Below are 25376 nucleotides of genomic sequence, written 5' to 3'. Positions count from 1 at the left end.
GAGAGAGAGAGAAGACCAAGAGAAGGAGAGAGAGACAGAGAGAGAGACAGAGAGAGAGACAGAGAGAGAGAGAGAGAGAGAGAGAGAGAGAGAGAGAGAGAGAGAGAAGACAACTGTAATATGTCTGAAGAGTAACCTGTTCCTGGCCCTCCTGGCTTTGAAACCCAGATGAAGATTGGAAAATTAGAGCATGAAAGGCAGTGGAGACTACTGTGAAACCGCAGACAAAAATATGACCAGTCTCCAAACCTGTGAATGCATGTGGAGGACTCAGGTGTCAGTTCTTGGTCATTTAGGGTTCCAGAATGTGTGCAGACCTATAATACACAATGTACAGGTCACTGTCAAAATAAAGGAAACACTTGAGTAAATGAGGGATACAAAGTATACTGAAAGCAGGTGATTCTACATGTGTGATTCCTGAGTTAATGAAGCAATTAACATCCCATCATGCTTAGGGTCATGTATAAAAATGACACGTTGCCCATTATTTTGGCTACCATGGCTAGAAGAGATCTCAGTGACTTTGAAATAGGGGTCTCAAAGGAGCACAGGGGGTTTAAAAGGTGTGTGTGTGTGTGCGTGTGTGTGTGTGTGCGTGCGTGCGTGTGTGTGTGTCTCAGTCACCAGATCTCAATCCAACTGAACACTAATGGGAGATTCTGGAGTGGTACCTGAGACAGTGTTTTCCACCACCATCAACTAAACACCAAATTATGGAATTTCTCGTGGAAGAATGGTGTCACATCCCTCCAATAGAATTCCAAACACTTGTAGAATCTATGTCAAGGTGCACTGAAGCTGTTCTGGTGGCTCCTGGTGGCCCGACACCCTATTAAGACACTTTATGTTGGTGTTTCCTTTATTTTGACGGTTACCTGTCAATCAGCTACACCTGGGTTGTGTTCATCAAGCAGAAGAAAACGGACTAAACAAAGAGGGAGGGACTACCTGGGCTTGTCTAATACGAAACGCTCATTTTCACAACGTTTTCAGTTTCGTGCCCAGTTTTTGCAGTACAACACAACAGTAAAAACACCATATAACAGTAAGCCCACAGACGTGTCAGTTCAACCAGCTTGTCATGAGGCCATTTGAAGCTCCATCAAGGCACCTCTCTTCTCTGTAGTGTGTCAGAGGGGCCACGGTCCATCTGTGAGTGACTTAAGAGTTACATTTCCGGGGAGTATTGGTCAAAGTGACTAGACTCAATCTGTGACAGACCCTCTCCTTTCTACAGGCCCTAGCAGCACATGTTCTAATCTCCACAAGCATCCGTTTGAAGTTGCCCAATGAATACCATCAGTCCTGCTGGTGAGTGTGATTTCATATCCAGGTTAATTGGCTGCCTACTCCAAAGTTGCGTCCCAAACAGAGCCCATAGGAATGTGGTCAAAAGTAGTGCACTACATAGGGAATAGGTTGTCATTTGGGACTGCCAATCACTTTAGCAGTAGTACATCGATATGGGTCTGTAAGTCCTTGTTGCATGGACCCGTACATTTGTTTTCTTGTCTGCTTTGTAATGATGTCCTTTCTCCCCTATGGGACAGAGTTTTCATTATTTACTGGTATTATTAATCTGTCTAGAATTTCAGATACCTCCACATTTCCTGGTCTATGCTTTGTTGTTCACCTTTGTACACACTTTGGAGGTTAAAGGTGTCCACATGCTTCCCATCCGGAACACTTTGTGCATTTATTATGTTAGCAATATATATATATATATATATATATATATATATATATATATATTTCCACAACCATTTACTAACATTCACTGGTTTTATGGCTATTCATGCACACAACATTTTTTCTCTCGAAGCAAGCCTGAATTCGAAGTCGAAGTCTATACCCTTCGTCTGTGATTGGTCAACAGTGGGGATTCTTCAATTAAGTGTTTGTTGTCATTTCACTTGAGAAATTTTGCACCAAACATCCTAGTTAGATGTAAAATTGCGTGACTAAGATCTCCTCGACATAAACGTCAAAATGAATGCCAGATTTATTGAGTAATCTTAGATTAATTATGACTATTTTGAGGAAGTGTATTCATGCTACGGCATCTCAATATGGACAAACAGTACTATTACCAATTTTTTCTCATTTTTCAAAGGTCTTTTCAAGCGAAGGTCGAAGGTATGCCAGCACACTCGTTCGGTTCGCCTATCTGAGTTAAGCTAGGTGCCAGAATGCTTCAACCGAAGAATGCAGAAGCCTTAACTCACTTTTGTATTCCAAAGGACTTTTCTGGTAGGGAGACATTTTGAAAAAGGGAAAAGCATATTAAGGATTTATCAACGTAAATTACTCACCTGTTTTCACAACAGAATGTTGTCCTTTTTCTGATAGACCTGTGATTGAGTTGATAAATGACATTGAGCTGTAAACATTACCAGCTTGAATACTGTTGTATGGCGTTGTCTCAATTGCTGCTTCACTGTAACCTCAGGTCCTGTCATACATTGATCTGTTTACAGAAAATATATTCACCTGTAGTACAAATGCAATAGCAGAACATAAGTAGGCTACGACAAAGAGCACCATGAGAATGGCAGTTTCCCTAATGCCTTTTCTTAGCACCTCCAAGGCATCAACAGGCACATATGATGCTCATGGAGCTCAAAGGATGCTATGGAGACAGTAGGCTAGGCCTGATTGAAATGGCAGCGTCCAATAAATCTCTCGCTGGACAATTGATAGACACTCTTGAAAAGTATTGTAATGAAACAGGCAGGGAGCAGGTCTCGAACCCTCGACCTTCAAGCCCGAAGTCCGGCGCGCTATCGACTGTGCCGCAAAAGCATGCTCAAGCGGCAGAGTCGATTTCCGCGCTTATAAACCCAGGGTCGTTACACTACTCCCTCCTTTCAAAGAGCGCGTCCTCGCGCTAGCTTGCGACTCAAAGCCTTACAGGAACGCGCTCACCGGCCAAGCACACGCACTGTCGTGGACGCAAGGTCCGATCACTTCTGACACCAATGTAATGAACAGGCAGGGAGCAGGTCTCGAACCCTCGACCTTCAAGCCCGAAGTCCGGCGCGCTATCGACTGTGCCGCAAAAGCATGCTCAAGCGGCAGAGTCGATTTCCGCGCTTATAAACCCAGGGTCGGTACAGTATTGACACGGAGGTCCGTAAAAGATCTCCTGTGAAGCTGTAGCCTATATCTGTCTGGAAAACAGGACGATCCATGACCATGTTCCACTAGTAGCCCTGTTTTGCGTTCCAATATAAGGAGAATCTCTTAAAAAATATTTAATAATAATAATAAGTAAGGGGCATCTCTTGGTGTCAATCATTGAATCACTGTCACAAGCGCGCGAGTTCCCCAGTTACCGCGTTGCTATATAAACGCGGATGGGGCGGTAGTTAGGCGCAACAGGGAGGGTTCTGCAGAGTTAAGTGTCCCAGCCCATCGGCTCTCTCTAGTCTCGCCGCCCCTATAGATGATAAAGCTCTCCAGCCGAGGATCCCACAGAGTCCATAAAACACTAATACCTTTATGTGTTTATTGCGCGTGACGGTTAATTAAGACATCATAGCTAACCCCCCTCCACGCATAGCGGGAATAAACCAATTACCATATCAATTATCCTGAGAAAGTGTCGGGTGCCCTAAATAGGTCTGTCTTTTTACACAACTTTGCATGCAAATTAGGTGTTTATTGATCGTTTTATTTAGGCTAATGTCGAGCCCAACTGATGTATATAGCCTAATTACGCGAAGTTACATTTCTGATATTATAAGTAGGCTATTGTTTATTCCAACATTTGTTGGGACATCCGTTGACAGAAATAAAAGGACAGATAACCAACAGCAGGCAGACAGGGATACAAATCTATTTTACACTAGCATTAGAGTAGGCTATTTTAGTGCATAGCCTACATGCCTACTGCCAACATTTTGTGTAATGACTTTTATGCAGTCGAATAACAATTTTAAAAGAAGTTTGAAAAGTAACAAATGTGACGCATTTCAATTTGGCGATTGGGTTAAAAAGGACAGGGGTGTGTTGCCAAATTCTTCCTGTTATGTTATAATGTGATTGCCGTGCCTAACCTATAGACGATCTTAAAGACAAATACATACGTCAAGGCAAATAAATAAGCATCCCCTATTGCCTAGTGTTGACGACATGGCATGGCACGCATTGTATTTATCCAAGGCAAGCCGCTTGCGGACTGGATCAGATGAAGGATTTGTTCCACAGACACAGAGAGGGACCAACCTTTAAAAAAAACACTTTAACCGCAACCGGGCATTCCAGCGTTAAGGTGAGGGCTTCCCTTCAGGATGCTTAACTTGACTTAAAATATACAGTAGAGCAAGGGTTCTGACAGGGCTGCGAAGGGAGGGAGGGAGAGAGAGAGGGGAGAGAAAGAAAGAGTGATGCTGCTTTGATCTTTAGGGGGCCCTTGTAGATAAAAAAAAGGGTCCGCGTCCACTCGCGCAGACAAACACAACATGCTCAGAGTTGCCCTAAAGCCAACATATTGAAAGTGTCGTTCATTAGGAATAAAGGCTCGCGCACACCTAGGTAATGTTGAATTATTTTGAAATCTAATCGAAATAAGCATTTTTAAACAACACATGTAAAAGCTGAAGATGTTAACGATAGATAGCTTGAGCAAGGATATTTAGTCGTCAAAATGAAATCATGCCACACATTCTTAGAATAATAGAATAATAGCCTTTTCTAAAATGATATCATGACATTAGAGTTATTATAGCTAAATAGGAGCAATTGAAGTGATGAAAACGTCCACTGCGTTCAAATTGATAGCGAAGAAGGCTATGACATAAGAAGTCGTTTAGGAGTAAACTGCGACAAGCGTGAGATTTTGTGTCACTCCATCATTCACATCAATAGCAACTCATATAGCTTCTGCGCTAGCATACTGCGCACTGCCTGCGCTCTAGGGGTGTCCGCGCGCGCCACAAGACGTCACAGGAAGGCTTTCAACTCGCAACATGAAACACCTGTGGGCACCATTTCACTATATTAAAAATGAATTAAGAGGAAGTCGGTATATAGCAATCTGTAAAAGATCTCCACCACAGTAATAACCTTTGAGGAAATTAAAGAATGCGTGAAGTTAGTATTGCTTTCAGAGAAAAAGTATGTGAGATCAAAGACAGTATCCGTGCATTAATTCATAATAAATGTACAGGGCTATTCAACAATTCAATAAGAGACATAGTAAAAACGATTATTATAATAATCATAACAATAATCATGATCATAGTCATAATAATAATAGACTAATCATTTCGATTTCATTTAAAACAAAGTGTAAAACATGTTGCATCTATGTCTAACATAATAGTTTGCTACTGGGTTGTTAATCTCCGGCCAGAGTTAGATTTTGTGTTGTGTATTTTTCCCCTCTTCAGTTTTAGGCTAGTGTGTAACAAGGGGCTTATTCTTACTCTATAAATGTGTGTGGAATGGGAAATAGGCATTTCAAAGTCAATAAAAAAAAACACCACATCAAATGAAACATCGCGGATCAAAAGAGCCAAAGCACGGACATTTTTTCCCCCTCAATAAATTAAAAGGGGGGAAGTCTGCTACGCTTGATCATGCCCAACCCAGAGTCCTGCCCTCCTCTCTGATTGGATGACGGGTGAGAGAAGGGGGGAAAGTTTGAATAAAATTCCAGAGCATGTGATGAGTATTGTCATTTAACTCAAACCCTAAACTTGGTTCAATAGCAGTGACAGTGCGGTGGTGGTATGAGAACAGAACAGTTTTACGACTTCGATTAAGATAATCTAGGAAACTAATGCTTCTATTTTAGACATTTTTCACATCGACCCATAGAAGCCACTGAATTGTTTTTAATAAATACATGTTGTTACTGAACATCATTGATCTGAAAGGAGATTTAAAAAGTATTTTCCTTGATCATCTGATACAAAACAGTTAGCCTAGTTCGGAGGATAGCAGTGCAACAGTTCGAACCGTGCGTAATTCTCTGCTTCTTATTCCAATCCAATCACCAAACAGCAAGAATTCTTCGGAAGGAAAACCTTAAACTCGGAAATCATCAAAGGAAGACCAAAACTACAGGTGGCTCGCGGAAAAGATGACGGCAATGAGATTGATTTCCTGGCTTTTGCTGCTGGTGTTTATGCAGTCCGAAATTTTTGCCGCAAGAAGATTCCGAGGTGGTCGCAACCCGCAACCACGACGGACACCGCCTTCTCCCACATACCGGGACCGGGGTGACACCACGGAGAGTTTCCCTTTGGATTTCACCGCCGTTGAAGAGAACATGGACAACTTCATGACGCAGGTGAAGAACCTGGCGCAGTCCCTCTACCCGTGTTCGGCGCAGAAGCTCGACTATGATATGAAGCTGCACTTTTTGGAAAATACTTCAGTCACGTGCAACGATGGAACTCCAGCAGGGTATTGTATTCTTTTCTCATCTCATGCGTGACTTTTTCTTTCATACAGTCGAGGTTTCCAGAAATATAGCATGTTGAAAGCACACTCCAAACATGATTGCCCATTGGATTTTGCTTATCCTTAAAGTTTAAATATAGATTTTTTTTGTGATTGAGATATCTACTTTAGATTAGAGGATCACAAAAAGTGTGTTCTACAGATGTCCAAGACAGCTGCTGTGCGTAATGGCAGCTATTCAGCGAATTTTTGCGGCCTGGCACGTGCATAATGCGCATAGTGCTTGATTTCTGTGGGCTTCTTAATCTCATGATGCGGAAGTGATCAAAATGTATACATTTTCCACATTTGGAATCTCTCTACAATCATTGCAAATCGGATTGGTCCATTATCTTTACGTGTACGCGACTCACCAAAATGTGTATAGAAGTTTTTTTTATATGCATTGTATTTTTTAAATGAAGATAATATTGGAAAACATACCTGGTCATATAAATTCAATCCCAATTTTAATGGAAAAATATTATATTGATCTTTATATTGTTTTTATGTTCATCCAAACCAATGTCAAAATGACATAAACAATTTCCCATGAAGGAATATAGGCTAATAACTGTTATTCACCAGTAATATGGTTGTGAAATTGACACCTGTTTTCGGCATAGATAAGCACAGCCATTGTGTTGCTCATTAGCCTCAGTATGGTAGTATTTCTAAAATATAATTCAAAAAAATATATTCTCTATCTCTCTCTCTCTCTCTCTCTCTCTCTCTCTCTCCAAAGACCTTAAGTAGTCTGTCATTAAGAGAAAATCCATTTGGCACTGGAAAAGCCTTCATGTTTTTTTTCCATTAATGAGGGATAAGCAGAGGGACTAAAAGCATTTGGATATTTAACTGTGTCTGTTATTGCAGCAAAGACAACCAGAGGGCATAGATAGACATGGTTAAGCCAAATGCTGAACTCAATGGCACAGTGCATGCAGAGACACTACTCAACAGGTTGCATTGGGTTAAAGCCTCCAAATCTTAGCAAAGGGAACTGCTTTTATGTTGGGTTGTGTGGCTTGTGTAGTATAATAAACTATACACATGTACAAAGGCAAATATATTTTTTTGCCAGACAGATTCAGTGTTATTGGTTAATATGGTATAGTATACATATAGTCATTGGTTAATATGGTATAGTGTAGTATACATCAAGTCTTTGAAAGGCTAATACATACAGTATCTATTGAATACTATATATCTGTTTGTTTTTACTGTTGATGTGCCATACCCTAATTTCTAATCCCCGTACTCTCGATGTTCCATACCCTAAATTCTAATGCATGTACTCTCAATGTTCCATACCCTACATTCTAATCCCCATGCTCTCGATGTTCCACACCCTACTTTCTAATCCCTGTACTCTCGATGTTCCATACCCTACTTTCTAATCCCTGTACTCTCGATGTTCCATACCCTATATTCTAATCCCCGTACTCTCGATGTTCCATTGCCTACTTTCTAATCCATGTACTCTCGATGTTCCATACCCTACATTCTAATCCCCGTACTCTCGATGTTCCATACCCTACTTTGTAATTATTGTACTCTCGATGTTCCATACCCTACATTCTAATCCCCGTACTCTCGATGTTCCATACCCTACATTCTAATCCATGTACTCTCGATGTTCCATACCCTACATTCTAATCCCCGTACTCTCGATGTTCCATACCCTACTTTGTAATTATTGTACTCTCGATGTTCCATACCCTACATTCTAATCCCCGTACTCTCGATGTTCCATACCCCACTTTCTAATCCCCGTACTCTCGATGTTCCGTACCCTACTTCCTAATCCCCATACTCTCGATGTTCCATACCCTACTTTCTAATCCCCATACTCTCGATGTTCCGTACCCTACTTTCTAATCCCCGTACTCTCGATGTTCCATACCCTACTTTCTAATCCCCGTACTCTCGATGTTCCATACCCTACTTTCTAATCCCCGTACTCTCGATGTTCCATACCCTACTTTCTAATCCCCATACTCTCGATGTTCCATACCCTACATTCTAATCCCCGTACTCTCGATGTTCCATACCCTACATTCTAATCCATGTACTCTCGATGTTCCGTACCCTACTTTCTAATCCCCATACTCTCGATGTTCCATACCTACTTTGTAATTATTGTACTCTCGATGTTCCATACCCTACATTCTAATCCCCGTACTCTCGATGTTCCATACCCCACTTTCTAATCCCCGTACTCTCGATGTTCCATACCCTACTTTCTAATCCCCGTACTCTCGATGTTCTGTACCCTACTTCCTAATCCCCATACTCTCGATGTTCCATACCCTACTTTCTAATCCCCATACTCTCGATGTTCCGTACCCTACTTTCTAATCCCCGTACTCTCGATGTTCCATACCCTACTTTCTAATCCCCGTACTCTCGATGTTCCATACCCTACTTTCTAATCCCCATACTCTCGATGTTCCATACCCTACATTCTAATCCCCGTACTCTCGATGTTCCATACCCTACATTCTAATCCATGTACTCTCGATGTTCCGTACCCTACTTTCTAATCCCCATACTCTCGATGTTCCATACCTACTTTGTAATTATTGTACTCTCGATGTTCCATACCCTAGATTCTAATCCCCGTACTCTCGATGTTCCATACCCCACTTTCTAATCCCCGTACTCTCGATGTTCCATACCCTACTTTCTAATCCCCGTACTCTCGATGTTCTGTACCCTACTTCCTAATCCCCATACTCTCGATGTTCCGTACCCTACTTTTTAATCCCCGTACTCTCGATGTTCCGTACCCTACTTCCTAATCCCCATACTCTCGATGTTCCATACCCTACTTTCTAATCCCCGTACTCTCGATGTTCCATACCCTACATTCTAATCCCCATACTCTCGATGTTCCATACCCTACATTCTAATCCCCGTACTCTCGATGTTCCATACCCTACATTCTAATCCATGTACTCTCGATGTTCCATACCCTACTTTCTAATCCCCGTACTCTTGATGTTCCATACCCTACTTTCTAATCCCCGTACTCTCGATGTTCCATACCCTACTTTCTAATCCCTATCACCTATATTTGTTTTATAGCAAGCATGCTCTATTGGGAGGTTAATGCTATTCTAACCCACTGCAATGATGAGGGATCCATTTAAGGTCAGAGTGTAATACACTGCTATGGAGCGCTAGCATGATGCAAGTCTGCATGTCCAGTACAGTATGTCTCGTAATATCAGATTGTTGTGCTTATACCCAACAGACAAAACACATGAAATGTGTTATGACTTAGACATATCGCTGGGCAGTAGGCTACAGTACCGTGTCTATACACGGGTCTTTAATGTCAGTGTGTGACTGACTGGATGGAGGATGTAGATGTCTCTCTCTGGATTTAGCATCCTGTATAAATCCAGTGTAATAATTAAACCTCAGAGTGACTCCTATCCTCCATCCCAAATGGCACCCTATTCCATATATGTCCCCCATTCCCTATGGCCCCTGGTCAACAGTAGTGCACCACATAGGGAATAGGGTTCCATTTGGGACAGGCACATAGAGAGTGGCCCATCCAGCCCGTAAAGCTCTTAGCTCTTTAGGATCGTAGTGTGAGTGAGGACACAGAGGCTTTTAGACCTGGCCAGCATGCCAGAGGTTGGCAGATGTCATCTCTGTAATAGTCACCTTTGTGTCTATAAATAACCAGATTCTAACACTAATTCCTCCCAGCCAGCTCCTGTCCCTCCCTGGTTCACCCTGCTCCTCCCTGGTTCACCCTGCTCCTCCCTGGTTCACCCTGCTCCTCCCTGGTTCACCCTGCTCCTCCCTGGTTCACCCTGCTCCTCCCTGGTTTACCCTGGCCCTCCCTGGTTCACCCTGTCCCTCCCTGGTTCACCCTGTCCCTCCCTGGGCCACCCTGTCCCTCCCTGGTTCACCCTGTCCCTCCCTGGTTCACCCTGCCCCTCCCCTGGTTCACCCTGCTCCTCCCTGGTTCACCCTGCCCCTCTCAGGTTCACCCTGCCCCTCTCAGGTTCACCCTGCCCCTCTCAGGTTCACCCTGCCCCTCTCAGGTTCACCCTGCCCCTCTCAGGTTCACCCTGCCCCTCTCAGGGTCACCCTGTCCCTCCCTGGTTCACCCTGTCCCTCTCAGGTTCACCCTGCCCCTCTCAGGTTCACCCTGTCCCTCCCTGGTTCACCCTGCCCCTCTCAGGTTCACCCTGTCCCTCCCTGGTTCACCCTGTCCCTCCCTGGTTCACCCTGTCCCTCCCTGGTTCACCCTGTCTTTCCCTGGTTCACCCTTCTCCTCCCTGGTTCACCCTGCTCCTCCCTGGTTCACCCTGCTCCTCCCTGGTTCACCCTGCTCCTCCCTGGTTCACCCTGCTCCTCCCTGGTTCACCCTGCTCCTCCCTGGTTCACCCTGTCCCTCCCTGGTTCACCCTGTCCCTCCCTGGTTCACCCTGTCCCTCCCTGGGCCACCCTGTCCCTCCCTGGGCCACCCTGTCCCTCCCTGGTTCACCCTGTCCCTCCCTGGTTCACCCTGCCCCTCCCCTGGTTCACCCTGCTCCTCCCTGGTTCACCCTGCCCCTCTCAGGTTCACCCTGCCCCTCTCAGGTTCACCCTGCCCCTCTCAGGTTCACCCTGCCCCTCTCAGGTTCACCCTGCCCCTCCCTGGTTCACCCTGTCCCTCTCAGGTTCACCCTGCCCCTCTCAGGGTCACCCTGTCCCTCCCTGGTTCACCCTGTCCCTCTCAGGTTCACCCTGCCCCTCTCAGGTTCACCCTGCCCCTCTCAGGTTCACCCTGCCCCTCTCAGGTTCACCCTGCCCCTCCCTGGTTCACCCTTCCCCTCCCTGGTTCACCCTTCCCCTCCCTGGTTCACCCTTCCCCTCCCTGGTTCACCCTTCCCCTCCCTGGTTCACCCTTTCCCTCCCTGGTTCACCCTTTCCCTCCCTGGTTCACCCTGTCTCACTGGTTCACCCTGTCCATCCCTGGTTCACCCTGTCCCTCCCTTGTTCACCCTGTCCCTCCCTTGTTCACCCTGTCCCTCCCTGGTTCACCCTGTCCCTCCCTGGTTCACCCTGTCCCTCCCTGGTTCACCCTGTCCCTCCCTGGTTCACCCTGTCCCTCCCTGTTTCACCCTGTCCCTCCCTGTTTCACCCTGTCCCTCCCTGGTTAACCTTTCCCCTCCCTGTTCACTCTGCCCCTCATTTGTTCACTCTGCCCCTACCTGGTTCCCTCTAACCCTCCCTGGTTCACCCTGTCCCTCCCTGGTTCACCCTGTCCCTCCCTGGTTCACCCTGCCCCTCCCTGGTTCACCCTTCCCCTCCCTGGTTCACCCTTCCCCTCCCTGGTTCACCCTTTCCCTCCCTGGTTCACCCTGTCCCTCCCTGGTTCACCCTGTCCCTCCCTGGTTCACCCTGTCCCTCCCTGGTTCACCCTGTCCCTCCCTTGTTCACCCTGTCCCTCCCTTGTTCACCCTTTCCCTCCCTGGTTCACCCTGTCTCCCTGGTTCACCCTGTCCCTCCCCGGTTCACCCTGTCCCTCCCTGGTTCACCCTGTCCCTCCCTGGTTCACCCTGTCCCTCCTTGTTTCACCCTGTCCCTCCCTGGTTAACCTTTCCCCTCCCTGTTCACCCTGCCCCTCCCTGGTTCACCCTGCCCTTCCCTGGTTCACCCTGTCCCTCCCTGGTTCACCCTGTCCCTCCCTGGTTCACCCTGTCCCTCCCTGGTTCACCCTGTCCCTCTCTGGTTCACCCTGTCCCTCTCTGGTTCACCCTGTCCCTCTCTGGTTCACCCTGTCCCTCCCTGGTTCACCCTGTCCCTCCCTGGTTCACCCTTCTTCTCCCTGGTTCACCCTTCTTCTCCCTGGTTCACCCTTCTCCTCCCTGGTTCACCCTTCTCCTCCCTGGTTCACCCTTCCCTCCCTGGTTCTCCTGTCCCTCCCTGGTTCACCCTGTCCCTCCCTGGTTCACCCTGTCCCTCCCTGGTTCACCCTGTCCCTCCCTGGTTCACCTTGTCCCTCCCTGGTTCACCCTGTCCCTCCCTGGTTCACCCTGTCCCTCCCTGGTTCACTCTGTCCCTCCCTGGTTCACCCTTCCCCTCCCTGGTTCACCCTTCCCCTCCCTGGTTCACCCTTCCCCTCCCTTGTTCACCCTTTCCCTCCCTGGTTCACCCTTCCCCTCCCAGGTTCACCCTGTCCCTCCCTGGTTCACCCTGTCCCTCCCTGGTTCACCCTGTCCCTCCCTGGTTCACCCTGTCCCTCCCTGGTTCACCCTGTCCCTCCCTGGTTCACCCTGTCCCTCCCTGGTTCACCCTGTCTCCCTGGTTCACCCTGTCCCTCCCTGGTTCACCCTGCTCCTCCCAGGTTCACCTTGTCCCTCCCTGTTTCGCCCTGTCCCTCCCTGGTTAACCTTTCCCCTCCCTGTTCACTCTGCCCCTCATTTGTTCACTCTGCCCCTACCTGGTTCCCTCTAACCCTCCCTGGTTCCCTCTGTCCCTCCCTGGTTGATCCTGTGCCACCTTGGTTTGCCCTGTCCCTCCCTGGTTTGCCCTGTCCCTCCCTGGTTTGCCCTGTCCCTTCCTGGTTCACCCTGTCCCTCCCTGGTTCACCCTGTCCCTCTCTGGTTCACCCTGTCCCTCTCTGGTTCACCCTGTCCCTCCCTGGTTTACCCTGTCCCTCCCTGGTTCACCCTGTCCCTCCCTGGTTCACCCTGTCCCTCCCTGGTTCACCTTGTCCCTCCCAGGTTCACCCTGCTCCTCCCTGGTTCACCCTTCCCCTCCCAGGTTCACCCTGTCCCTCCCTGGTTCACCCTGTCCCTCCCTGGTTCACCCTGTCCCTCCCTGGTTCACCCTGTCCCTCCCTGGTTCACCCTGTCCCTCCCTGGTTCACCCTGTCTCCCTGGTTCACCCTGTCCCTCCCTGGTTCACCCTGCTCCTCCCAGGTTCACCTTGTCCCTCCCTGTTTCGCCCTGTCCCTCCCTGGTTAACCTTTCCCCTCCCTGTTCACTCTGCCCCTCATTTGTTCACTCTGCCCCTACCTGGTTCCCTCTAACCCTCCCTGGTTCCCTCTGTCCCTCCCTGGTTGATCCTGTGCCACCTTGGTTTGCCCTGTCCCTCCCTGGTTTGCCCTGTCCCTCCCTGGTTCGCCCTGTCCCTTCCTGGTTCGCCCTGTCCCTCCCTGGTTCACCCTGTCCCTCTCTGGTTCACCCTGTCCCTCTCTGGTTCACCCTGTCCCTCCCTGGTTTACCCTGTCCCTCCCTGGTTCACCCTGTCCCTCCCTGGTTCACCCTGTCCCTCCCTGGTTCACCCTGTCCCTCCCTGGTTCACCCTGTCCCTCCCCGGTTCACCCTGTCCCTCCCCGGTTCACCCTGTCCCTCCCCGGTTCACCCTGTCCCTCCCCGGTTCACCCTTCTCCTCCCCGGTTCACCCTTCTCCTCCCCGGTTCACCCTTCCCTCCCTGGTTCACTCTGTCCCTCCCTGGTTCACCCTGTCCCTCCCCGGTTCACCCTGTCCCTCCCTGGTTCACCCTGTCCCTCCCTGGTTCACTCTGTCCCTCCCTGGTTCACCCTGTCCCTCCCTGGTTCACCCTTCTCCTCCCTGGTTCACCCTTCTCCTCCCTGGTTCACCCTTCTCCTCCCTGGTTCACCCTTCTCCTCCCTGGTTCACCCTTCCCTCCCTGGTTCACCCTGTCCCTCCCTGGTTCACCCTGTCCCTCCCTGGTTCACTCTGTCCTTCCCTGGTTCACTCTGTCCCTCCCTGGTTCACCCTTCCCCTCCCTGGTTCACCCTGTCCCTCCCTTGTTCACCCTTTCCCTCCCTGATAATTGTTGTTGTTGTTATTTTTGTTGTTAATAATAGTGATGGTGTTAGTGACAGTGTTAGTGACAGTGATAGTGTTAGTGATATTGATAGTGTTAGTGATACTATTAGTGATAGTGGCAGTGATAGTGACAGTGATAGTGACAGTGTTAGTGATAGTGTTAGTAATAGTGACAGTGTTAGTGATAGTGACAGTGATAGTGACAGTGATAGTGTTAGTGATAGTGACAGTGTTAGTGACCGTGTTAATGATAGTGACCGTGTTAATGATAGTGACCGTGTTAATGATAGTGACCGTGTTAATGATAGTGACAGTGTTAATGATAGTGACAGTGTTAATGATAGTGACAGTGATGGTGACGGTGTTAGTGATGGTGACGGTGTTAGTGATGGTGACAGTGTTAGTGATGGTGACAGTGTTAGTGATGGTGACCGTGTTAGTGATGGTGACAGTGTTAGTGATGGTGACAGTGACAGTGTTAGTGATGGTGACAGTGTTAGTGATGGTGACAGTGTTAGTGATGGTGACAGTGTTAGTGATGGTGACGGTGTTAGTGATGGTGACGGTGTTAGTGATGGTGATAGTGATAGTGATAGTGATGGTGACAGTGATAGTGATTGTGTTAGTGATAGTGATAGTGATAGACTGTTCTCTCTACTACCGCATGGCAAGCGGTACCGGAGTGCCAAGTCTAGGACAAAAAGGCTTCTCAACAGTTTTTACCCCCAAGCCATAAGACTCCTGAACAGGTAACCAAATGGTTACCCGGACTATTTGCATTGTGTGCCCCCCCCCCCCCAACCCCTCTTTTACATTGCTGCTACTCTCTGTTTATCTTATTTGCATAGTCACTTTATCTGTGCATTCATGTACATACTACCTCAATTGGCCCAACCAACCAGTGCTCCGGCACATTGGCTAACCAGGCTATCTGCATTGTGTCCCACCACCCGCCAACCCCTCTTTATGCTACTGCTACTCTCTGTTCATCATATATGCATAGTCACTTTAACCATATCTACATGTACATACTACCTCAATCAGCCTGACTAACCAGTGTCTGTATGTAGCCTCGCTACTTTTATAGCCTCGCTACTGTATATCGCCTCGCTACTGTTATTTTTCACTGTCTTTTTACTGTTGTTTTTATTTCTTTACTTACCTATTGTTCACCTAATACCTTTTTTGCACTATTGGTTAGAGCCTGTAAGTAAGCATTTCACTGTAAGGTCTACACCTGTTGTATTCGGCGCACGTGACAAATACAATTTGATTTGATAGTGATAGTGACAGTGTTTGTGATAGTGACAGTGTTTGTGATAGTGACAGTGTTTGTGATAGTGACAGTGTTTGTGATAGTGACAGTGTTAGTGATAGTGACAGTGACAGTGATAGTGACAGTGTTAGTGATAGTGATAGTCGTAGTGTTTGTGATAGTGATCGTGGTAGTGATCGTGGTAGTGATCGTGGTAGTGATCGTGGTAGTGATAGTGGTAGTGGTAGTGGTAGTGGTAGTGATAGTGTTCGTGATAGTGGTAGTTATAGTGATAGTTTAGGTTGCTGTATGGTGATAGATCTGTAGTTTATAGTTATAGTGATAGTTTAGGTAGCTGTATAGTGATAGATCTGTAGTTTATAGTTATAGTGATACTTTAGGTAGATGTATAGTGATAGATCTGTAGTTTATAGTTATAGTGATAGTTTAGGTAGCTGTATAGTGATAGATCTGTAGTTTATAGTTATAGTGATAGTTTAGGTAGCTGTATAGTGATAGATCTGTAGTTTATAATTATAGTGATAGTTTAGGTAGCTGTATAGTGATAGATCTGTAGTTTATAGTTATAGTGATAGTTTAGGTAGCTGTATAGTGATAGATCTGTAGTTTATAGTTATAGTGATAGTTTAGGTAGCTGTATAGTGATAGATCTGTAGTTTATAGTTATAGTGATAGTTTAGGTAGCTGTATAGTGATAGATCTGTAGTTTATAGTTATAGTGATAGTTTAGGTAGCTGTATAGTGATAGATCTGTAGTTTATAGTTATAGTGATAGTTTAGGTAGCTGTATAGTGATAGATCTGTAGTTTATAGTTATAGTGATAGTTTAGGTAGCTGTATAGTGATAGATCTGTAGTTTATAGTTATAGTGATAGTTTAGGTAGCTGTATAGTGATAGATCTGTAGTTTATAGCTATAGTGATAGTTTAGGTAGCTGTATAGTGATAGATCTGTAGTTTATAGTTATAGTGATAGTTTAGGTAGCTGTATAGTGATAGATCTGTAGTTTATAGTTATAGTGATAGTTTAGGTAGCTGTATAGTGATAGATCTGTAGTTTATAGTTATAGTGATAGTTTAGGTAGTTGTATAGCAGTGGAGGCTGCTGAGTGTTGGACGACTCATAATAATTGCTGGAACGGAGCAAATGGAATGGCATCAAACACATGGAAACCATGGAAACCATGTGTTTGATGTATTTGATACTATTCCACTAATTCTGCTCCAGACATTACCATGAGTTCGTCCTCCCCAATTAATGTGCCACCAACCTCCTGTGTTGTATAGTGATACATCTGTATAGTTATTGTGATACCTCTCTAGAGCCACAGGAAATCTTTTCTCCAACATAATAAAGAGACTTATAGTGATGGAGTGGTGAGTCTGCCCTGGTAGAAGTTAGTTAGTGGTGTGTCTGCCCTGGTAGATGTTAGTTAGTGGTGTGTCTGCCCTGGTAGATGTTAGTTAGTGGTGAGTCTGCCCTGGTAGAAGTTAGTTAGTGGTGTGTCTGCCCTGGTAGATGTTAGTTAGTGGTGTGTCTGCCCTGGTAGATGTTAGTTAGTGGTGTGTCTGCCCTGGTAGATGTTAGTTAGTGGTGAGTCTGCCCTGGTAGATGTTAGTTAGTGGTGAGTCTGCCCTGGTAGATGTTAGTTAGTGGTGAGTCTGCCCTGGTAGAAGTTAGTTAGTGGTGTGTCTGCCCTGGTAGAAGTTAGTTAGTGGTGTGTCTGCCCTGGTAGATGTTAGTTAGTGGTGTGTCTGCCCTGGTAGATGTTAGTTAGTGGTGTGTCTGCCCTGGTAGATGTTAGTTAGTGGTGTGTCTGCCCTGGTAGATGTTAGTTAGTGGTGTGTCTGCCCTGGTAGATGTTAGTTAGTGGTGTGTCTGCCCTGGTAGATGTTAGTTAGTGGTGTGTCTGCCCTGGTAGATGTTAGTTAGTGGTGTGTCTACCCTGGTAGATGTTAGTTAGTGGTGTGTCTACCATGGTAGATGTTAGTTAGTGGTGAGTCTGTTAGTTAGTGGTGAGTCTGTTAGTTAGTGACGGCCTACCCCAGCCAAACCCTAACCTGGATGATGCTGGGCCAATTGTACGCCACCTTATGGGACTCCCAATCACGGCCGGTTGTGATACAGCCTGGAATCAAACCAGGTTCTGTAGTGACGCCTCCAGCACTGAGATGCAGTGCCTTAGACTGCTCCGCCACTCGGGAGCTCCAATGATGAGATATGCCTGGCAGCCGCCAGAGTTTCCGGTCCGAGAAGCCGACTGTCTCAGCTGCAGCTGCATCGTCGTCGGTAAAGAGGAGCGTTCAGATACCGCTGTTCCCTCTAGCTGCCTGACAAAGCTCCCTTAGAAGCTAGGCTTTAGCTCAGCAGGCTAACATGTCTGTTGCTGAAATAACAGTCTCTGAACATCGCAGAACATTGCAGAAGTAAATAGGGAATAGAATAGCATCATGCCTGCTTGTATGGCCGACGGGGTTTGAATCCAGGCCTCTTGGGTGCTACAAGTCTGTGTTAGTCCGCTGAGCTAAAGCCTAGCCATCACAGAAACATTGTGAGAATCATGCTTGCTTCTAACGGTCTTTTGTAGTGTCTGCTAGTCTGATCCTGTGAAATGGTAGAAATGTTGTTGGGTGACAGAAAGTTAAAGGGATACTTTGGGATTTTGGCAATGAGGCCCTTTATCTACTTCCCCAGAGTCCGATGAACAACTGTTTATGTCTCTGTTTCCAGTATGAAGGAAGTTAAGAGGTAGATTTGCGAGCCAAAGCTAACTAACGTTAGCACTATGACTGGAAGTCCATGGGTATCTGTTAGCATGCTGTTGCATTGTATTAAAATGCCTTGACAGAACTGTAGACTTATGCGAATGCAGTGAATTGATGATTCTACACTTCACAGTTGTGAGACTATGGGGATGAATTATAGCATTGCCCTCTTGTGGGCAGAGGATGAACAGATCTCCTGAAGTGAATGACCCATGCATCCAGATTGAAAAACTCTTCAGAGTGAATATTTCCTACACTACTGAGCTAAGCTCAGCCAAACCAAGCAGAAACTAACTGCCCACCGTAGTTGCTGGATCTGTGCTGAAAAGGACAACCCGAAAAGAAAACATCGGACCAGTTTAGTTCAGGTTCAGATCCATAGAATTGAATAGGAAAACATTTACATTTTAGCTACATTTACATTTCAGTCGCATTTACATTTGAGCCGCATTTACATTCAGCCACATTCACACTTCAGTCATTTAGCAGACGCTCTTATGCAGAGCGACTTACAGTAAGTTCATTCATCTTAAGATGAAGCTAGGTGAGACAACCTCCTATCACAATAATAATAAGGACAACTTTTCCTCAATAAAGCATCTATCAGCAGAATCAGTGCTAGTGAGAAGAGACAGTGTGAGTGTTAGAACCAAGAAAGACAAGGGTGTTAGTTGTTTTAATTGTTTTGGTTCAGACAATGATCTCTGTGTTTGATCTCTGTGTTCAGAAGGTGGTTCAGGTCGTGCTGTTTAATCCACTGTAGAATAGCGTTTAAGGCTCTGACTCTCCGTGACGCATCAAAGGGAGAATTCCTCTGGGTGGATGTAGTGAATATGGGTCCTGGGCAACAGAGATGTGTCTGTGTGTGTTTGTGTGTGTGTGTGTGTGTGTGTGTGTGTGTTTGCACAGACCTGACCATGGTTTTCATCCCTGGCTGCAGCAGGCTGCAGGCAGCACGTCATCTCCTCTCTGTTTTTCATTTCTGCATGGCCGGCACTGAGGGTAGTGGAGATTTTATCCAGCCTGAGATGGAGGGCCTATGTATGAGACCACTGTTAAAGAACGATGACTTCAGCAGAGTAGTAACAGGGAATACGATGGTACTGCACTTCCTTATCACTGTTGCCAGCCACGGGCCGTTAGGGCACTGGTAACACCTAGGGTGCTTCCAAAATGTCATCTAATTTCCTATATAGTGGCCCATAGGGCTCTGACAGGCCAAAAGTAGTGCATTATAAAGGGAATAGGGTTCCATTTTGGAAACACACTAGTCTTCCCTTTCTCAATACTGAGGGTGGAGGAACATAGATGAGCTCCTATCTGTTGTTTTATCACATGATAGGGTCGTGTGTGTGTGTGTGTGACGTCCACACCATGGCTCTGTGTAACCAGCACTCAAACATTGTTTAGGTGAGTTCAAATCTGGGGGAAGTAGTTTTAGCTTTAGATTATTTTTGCTAACAGAGATAAAGATCTTCAAAGTAACACCATGTCTTGTATTCTTTGATTACATAATATGTACATGAGGTCATAGGTTTATTCTGTTTGGCACAGTCACTAATGCCTGGAGACGGTGAGGGCAACTTGAGTGATTTGCGTGAGGATACGTGATTCTTGTCCATGGTTTGTGAGTTTGTGTTTCTAAAATAGAATGGTTTTCTTTCTGTTCTAGGTACTACATGAAAGAGTCCCGAGGGAGCAGACGGTGGTTGATATTCTTGGAGGGCGGCTGGTACTGCTTCAACAAAGACAACTGTGACAGCCGATACGACACCATGAGGAGACTGATGAGCTCGTCCAAGTGGCCTCAAACCAAAACAGGTCAGAATCTCTGCCTACAGTACCCGCCTGTGTCTGTCTGGCTGTTACGGTTCACCAACCCCCACCACTACTACTCTAAGACACAAATTAAGCCTAGTCCTGAACGGTATCCTGTGAAGCAAGTCACATCTACTCTGGGTTTTGTAAAAGTAGCCAGCTCCAGTTAGCTTCACATTCCAGCTCAGGCTTCATCCGTACTACGACGGTTGATATTGCTCGTCTGCCTTCCGCTAACTCTAGCAGGCTTATAACTGCGCGTGCATGTCGCGCATGGCTAGTCGAATGCCAAACTCTTCATTGAAACAATACTGATACATCAATCCATGCCTTAGTCAGTGCCACATTTTCATTTGTGCCTCGCAAATTCAGCAGGCTATTGCGTGAAATTGGCTTCTTGATGTGTCGTCTTTATGTTATTACGTATGGTTAATGTTGTCTATATGTTATTACGTATGGTTAATGTTGTCTTTATGTTATTACGTATGGTTAATGTCGTCTTTATGTTATTACGTATGGTAAATGTTGTCTTTATGTTATTACGTATGGTTAATGTTGTCTTTATGTTATTACGTAACGTTAATGTTGTCTATATGTTATTACGTATGGTTAATGTCGTCTTTATGTTATTACGTATGGTAAATGTTGTCTTTATGTTATTGCGTATGGTTAATGTTGTCTTTATGTTATTACGTATGGTTAATGTTGTCTTTATGTTATTACGTATCGTTAATGTTGTCTTTATGTTATTGCGTATGGTTAATGTTGTCTATATGTTATTACGTAACGTTAATGTTGTCTTTATGTTATTACGTATGGTTAATGTTGTCTTTATGTTATTACGTATGGTTAATGTTGTCTTTATGTTATTACGTATGGTTAATGTTGTCTATATGTTATTACGTATGGTTAATGTTGTCTTTATGTTATTACGTATGGTTAATGTTGTCTATATGTTATTACGTATGGTTAATGTTGTCTTTATGTTATTACGTATGGTTAATGTTGTCTATATGTTATTACGTAACGTTAATGTTGTCTTTATGTTATTACGTAACGTTAATGTTGTCTTTATGTTATTACGTATGGTTAATGTTGTCTTTATGTTATTACGTATGGTTAATGTTGTCTTTATGTTATTACGTATGGTTAATGTTGTCTTTATGTTATTACGTATCGTTAATGTTGTCTATATGTTATTACGTATGGTTAATGTTGTCTTTATGTTATTACGTATGGTTAATGTTGTCTTTATGTTATTACGTATGGTTAATGTTGTCTTTATGTTATTACGTATGGTTAATGTTGTCTATATGTTATTACGTATGGTTAATGTTGTCTTTATGTTATTACGTAACGTTAATGTTGTCTTTATGTTATTACGTAACGTTAATGTTGTCTTTATGTTATTACGTAACGTTAATGTTGTCTTTATGTTATTACGTAACGTTAATGTTGTCTTTATGTTATTACGTATGGTTAATGTTGTCTTTATGTTATTACGTATGGTTAATGTTGTCTTTATGTTACTACGTATGGTTAATGTTGTCTTTATGTTATTACGTATGGTTAATGTTGTCTTTATGTTATTACGTATGGTTAATGTTGTCTTTATGTTATTACGTATCGTTAATTCTCCTTTGAAAATGATTTTTAGTCTGGGACTAGGCCTAATCTGTGTCTGGGAAGCAGTACCTTACTGTCAACTGAATGTTACAGAAAATATCAGACACTTATCTAAAGCAACCTACTGTATGGTAAGTGCATACACTCTTCTGTTGCTAGTGCTGTGCTCCTACCAACTGAGCCCCACCACATGTTATAGACAGAAAATGGCTGTGGGCTGTAGTGCTGTCTGTTCTGGCTCTGCACCCACACAGTGAACAAAGTACAGACCAGGGCCCATATTCACACAATGAACAAAGTACAGACCAGGGCCCATATTCACACAGTGAACAAAGTACAGACCAGGGCCCATATTCACACAATGAACAAAGTACAGACCAGGGCCCATATTCACACAATGAACAAAGTACAGACCAGGGCCCATATTCACACAATGAACAAAGCACAGACCAGGGCCCATATTCACACAATGAACAAAGTACAGACCAGGGCCCATATTCACACAATGAACAAAGTACAGACCAGGGCCCATATTCACACAATGAACAAAGTACAGACCAGGGCCCGTATTCACACAATGAACAAAGTACAGACCAGGGCACGTATTCACACAATGAACAAAGTACAGACCAGGGCCCGTATTCACACAATGAACAAAGTACAGACCAGGGCCCATATTCACACAATGAACAAAGTACAGACCAGGGCCCATATTCACACAATGAACAAAGTACAGACCAGGGCCCATATTCACACAATGAACAAAGTATAGACCAGGGCCCATATTCACACAATGAACAAAGTACAGACCAGGGCGCATATTCACACAATAAACAAAGTACAGACCAGGGCCCATATTCACACAATAAACAAAGTACAGACCAGGGCCCATATTCACACTATGAACAAAATACAGACCAGGGCCCATATTCACACAATAAACAAACTGACAAACTGTTGGATGTCAGTTATAAAAAGCACAGGAATATATTTATCTGTGGGAATAACCAGTGTTATTGAGATTTACACCCAGTCATAATGGAGATATAGCTATCTGTGGTAATAACCAGTGTTATTGAGATTTACACCCAGTCATAATGGAGATATAGCTATCTGTGGTAATAACCAGTGTTATTGAGACAGTCATCTATGTAGTAATGACCAGTGTTATTGAGACAGTCATCTATGTAGTAATGACCAGTGTTATTGAGACAGTCATCTATGTAGTAATGACCAGTGTTATTGAGACAGTCATCTATGTAGTAATGACCAGTGTTATTGAGACAGTCATCTATGTAGTCTTGACCAGTGTTATTGAGACAGTCATCTATGTAGTAATGACCAGTGTTATTGAGACAGTCATCTATGTAGTCTTGACCAGTGTTATTGAGACAGTCATCTATGTAGTCTTGACCAGTGTTATTGAGACAGTCATCTATGTAGTAACGACCAGTGTTATTGAGACAGTCATCTATGTAGTCTTGACCAGTGTTATTGAGACAGTCATCTATGTAGTCTTGACCAGTGTTATTGAGACAGTCATCTATGTAGTAATGACCAGTGTTATTGAGACAGTCATCTATGTAGTCTTGACCAGTGTTATTGAGACAGTCATCTATGTAGTAATGACCAGTGTTATTGAGACAGTCATCTATGTAGTAATGACCAGTGTTATTGAGACAGTCATCTATGTAGTAATGACCAGTGTTTTTGAGACAGTCATCTATGTAGTAATGACCAGTGTTACTGAGACAGTCATCTATATAGTAATGACCAGTGTTACTGAGACAGTCATCTATGTAGTAATGACCAGTGTTATTGAGACAGTCATCTATGTAGTCTTGACCAGTGTTATTGAGACAGTCATCTATGTAGTCTTGACCAGTGTTATTGAGACAGTCATCTATGTAGTCTTGACCAGTGTTATTGAGACAGTCATCTATGTAGTCTTGACCAGTGTTATTGAGACAGTCATCTATGTGTTAATGACCAGTGTTATTGAGACAGTCATCTATGTAGTCTTGACCAGTGTTATTGAGACAGTCATCTATGTAGTCTTGACCAGTGTTATTGAGACAGTCATCTATGTAGTAATGACCAGTGTTATTGAGACATTCATCTATGTAGTAATGACCAGTGTTATTGAGACAGTCATCTATGTAGTAATGACCAGTGTTATTGAGACAGTCATCTATGTAGTAATGACCAGTGTTATTGAGACAGTCATCTATGTAGTAATGACCAGTGTTATTGAGACAGTCATCTATGTAGTAATGGCCAGTGTTATTGAGACAGTCATCTATATAGTCTTGACCAGTGTTACTGAGACAGTCATCTATATAGTAATGACCAGTGTTATTGAGACAGTCATCTATGTAGTAATGACCAGTGTTATTGAGACAGTCATCTATGTAGTAATGACCAGTGTTATTGAGACAGTCATCTATGTAGTAATGACCAGTGTTATTGAGACAGTCATCTATGTAGTAATGACCAGTGTTATTGAGACAGTCATCTATATAGTCTTGACCAGTGTTACTGAGACAGTCATCTATGTAGTAATGACCAGTGTTATTGAGACAGTCATCTATGTAGTCTTGACCAGTGTTATTGAGACAGTCATCTATGTAGTCTTGACCAGTGTTATTGAGACAGTCATCTATGTGTTAATGACCAGTGTTATTGAGACTGTCATCTATGTAGTCTTGACCAGTGTTATTGAGACTGTCATCTATGTGTTAATGACCAGTGTTATTAAGACAGTCATCTATGTGTTAATGACCAGTGTTATTAAGACAGTCATCTATGTGTTAATGACCAGTGTTATTGAGACAGTCATCTATGTAGTAATGACCAGTGTTATTGAGACAGTCATCTATGTAGTAATGACCAGTGTTATTGAGACAGTCATCTATGTAGTAATGACCAGTGTTATTGAGACAGTCATCTATGTAGTCTTGACCAGTGTTATTGAGACAGTCATAACGTACTACTGTACAGAGCTATCTGCCGCCTGCTCCTGTGAAAGGGGAAGTGCCTCTCTCTCTCAATGTGTTGTCAGGACCATCATTCATGCAGTGATTATGAGGAAGATGGTGATGTTTCTGGGAGTGGCATGATGGTTAATGTAATATGTTCTCTATTGCCGTGTCGTTCCTCTCTTTAGGCACAGGGATCCTGTCTCCACTCCCAGAGGAAAACCCTCACTGGTGGAACGCCAACATGGTGTAAGTTCCAGGATTTGGTGTGTGTGTGTGTGTTTGTGTGTGTGTGTGTGTGTCCAGTTGATCTTTATAAAGGTGTAAGAAGACCTGACATTGATGTTGTGTTTCCTCTCCAGGTTCATCCCCTACTGCTCTAGTGATGTGTGGAGTGGTGCCTCAGCCAAGACGGACCACAGTAAGACATCACTATTGGCCATACTAATGTGTGTTTGCATTTTCTAATGAGGTCAATCAACCAATCACCCAAACAATAAATCAACCAATCAGCCAATACATCAATCAACCAATCACCCAACCAATAAATCAATCAATCAGCCAATACATCAATCACCCAACCAATCACCCAACCAATCACCCAACCAATAAATCAACCAATCAGCCAATACATCAATCAACCAATCA

General features: G+C 44.5%; 1 protein-coding gene across 1 annotated transcript in view; it reads left to right on the top strand.

Annotated features, from left to right (window-relative positions):
• The first annotated feature begins 1938 nt into the window (after window positions 1-1938).
• LOC115171812 (palmitoleoyl-protein carboxylesterase notum1a) overlaps window positions 1939-25376 on the top strand; it is a 28921-nt gene continuing 5483 nt past the window's right edge. The window contains exons 1-5 of the mRNA XM_029728962.1: window positions 1939-2253; window positions 6013-6417; window positions 19979-20127; window positions 24917-24977; window positions 25091-25149. Coding sequence (XP_029584822.1) covers window positions 6092-6417; window positions 19979-20127; window positions 24917-24977; window positions 25091-25149 — 595 coding nt within the window. The 5' untranslated portion in view covers window positions 1939-2253; window positions 6013-6091. The remainder of the gene's footprint in view (window positions 2254-6012; window positions 6418-19978; window positions 20128-24916; window positions 24978-25090; window positions 25150-25376) is intronic.

Source organism: Salmo trutta, chromosome 32 (genome assembly GCF_901001165.1).
Source record: "Salmo trutta chromosome 32, fSalTru1.1, whole genome shotgun sequence".
Lineage (NCBI taxonomy): Eukaryota > Metazoa > Chordata > Actinopteri > Salmoniformes > Salmonidae > Salmo > Salmo trutta.
Note: the sequence above shows the minus strand (reverse complement) of the source record. Positions and strands in the feature narration are given on the sequence as shown.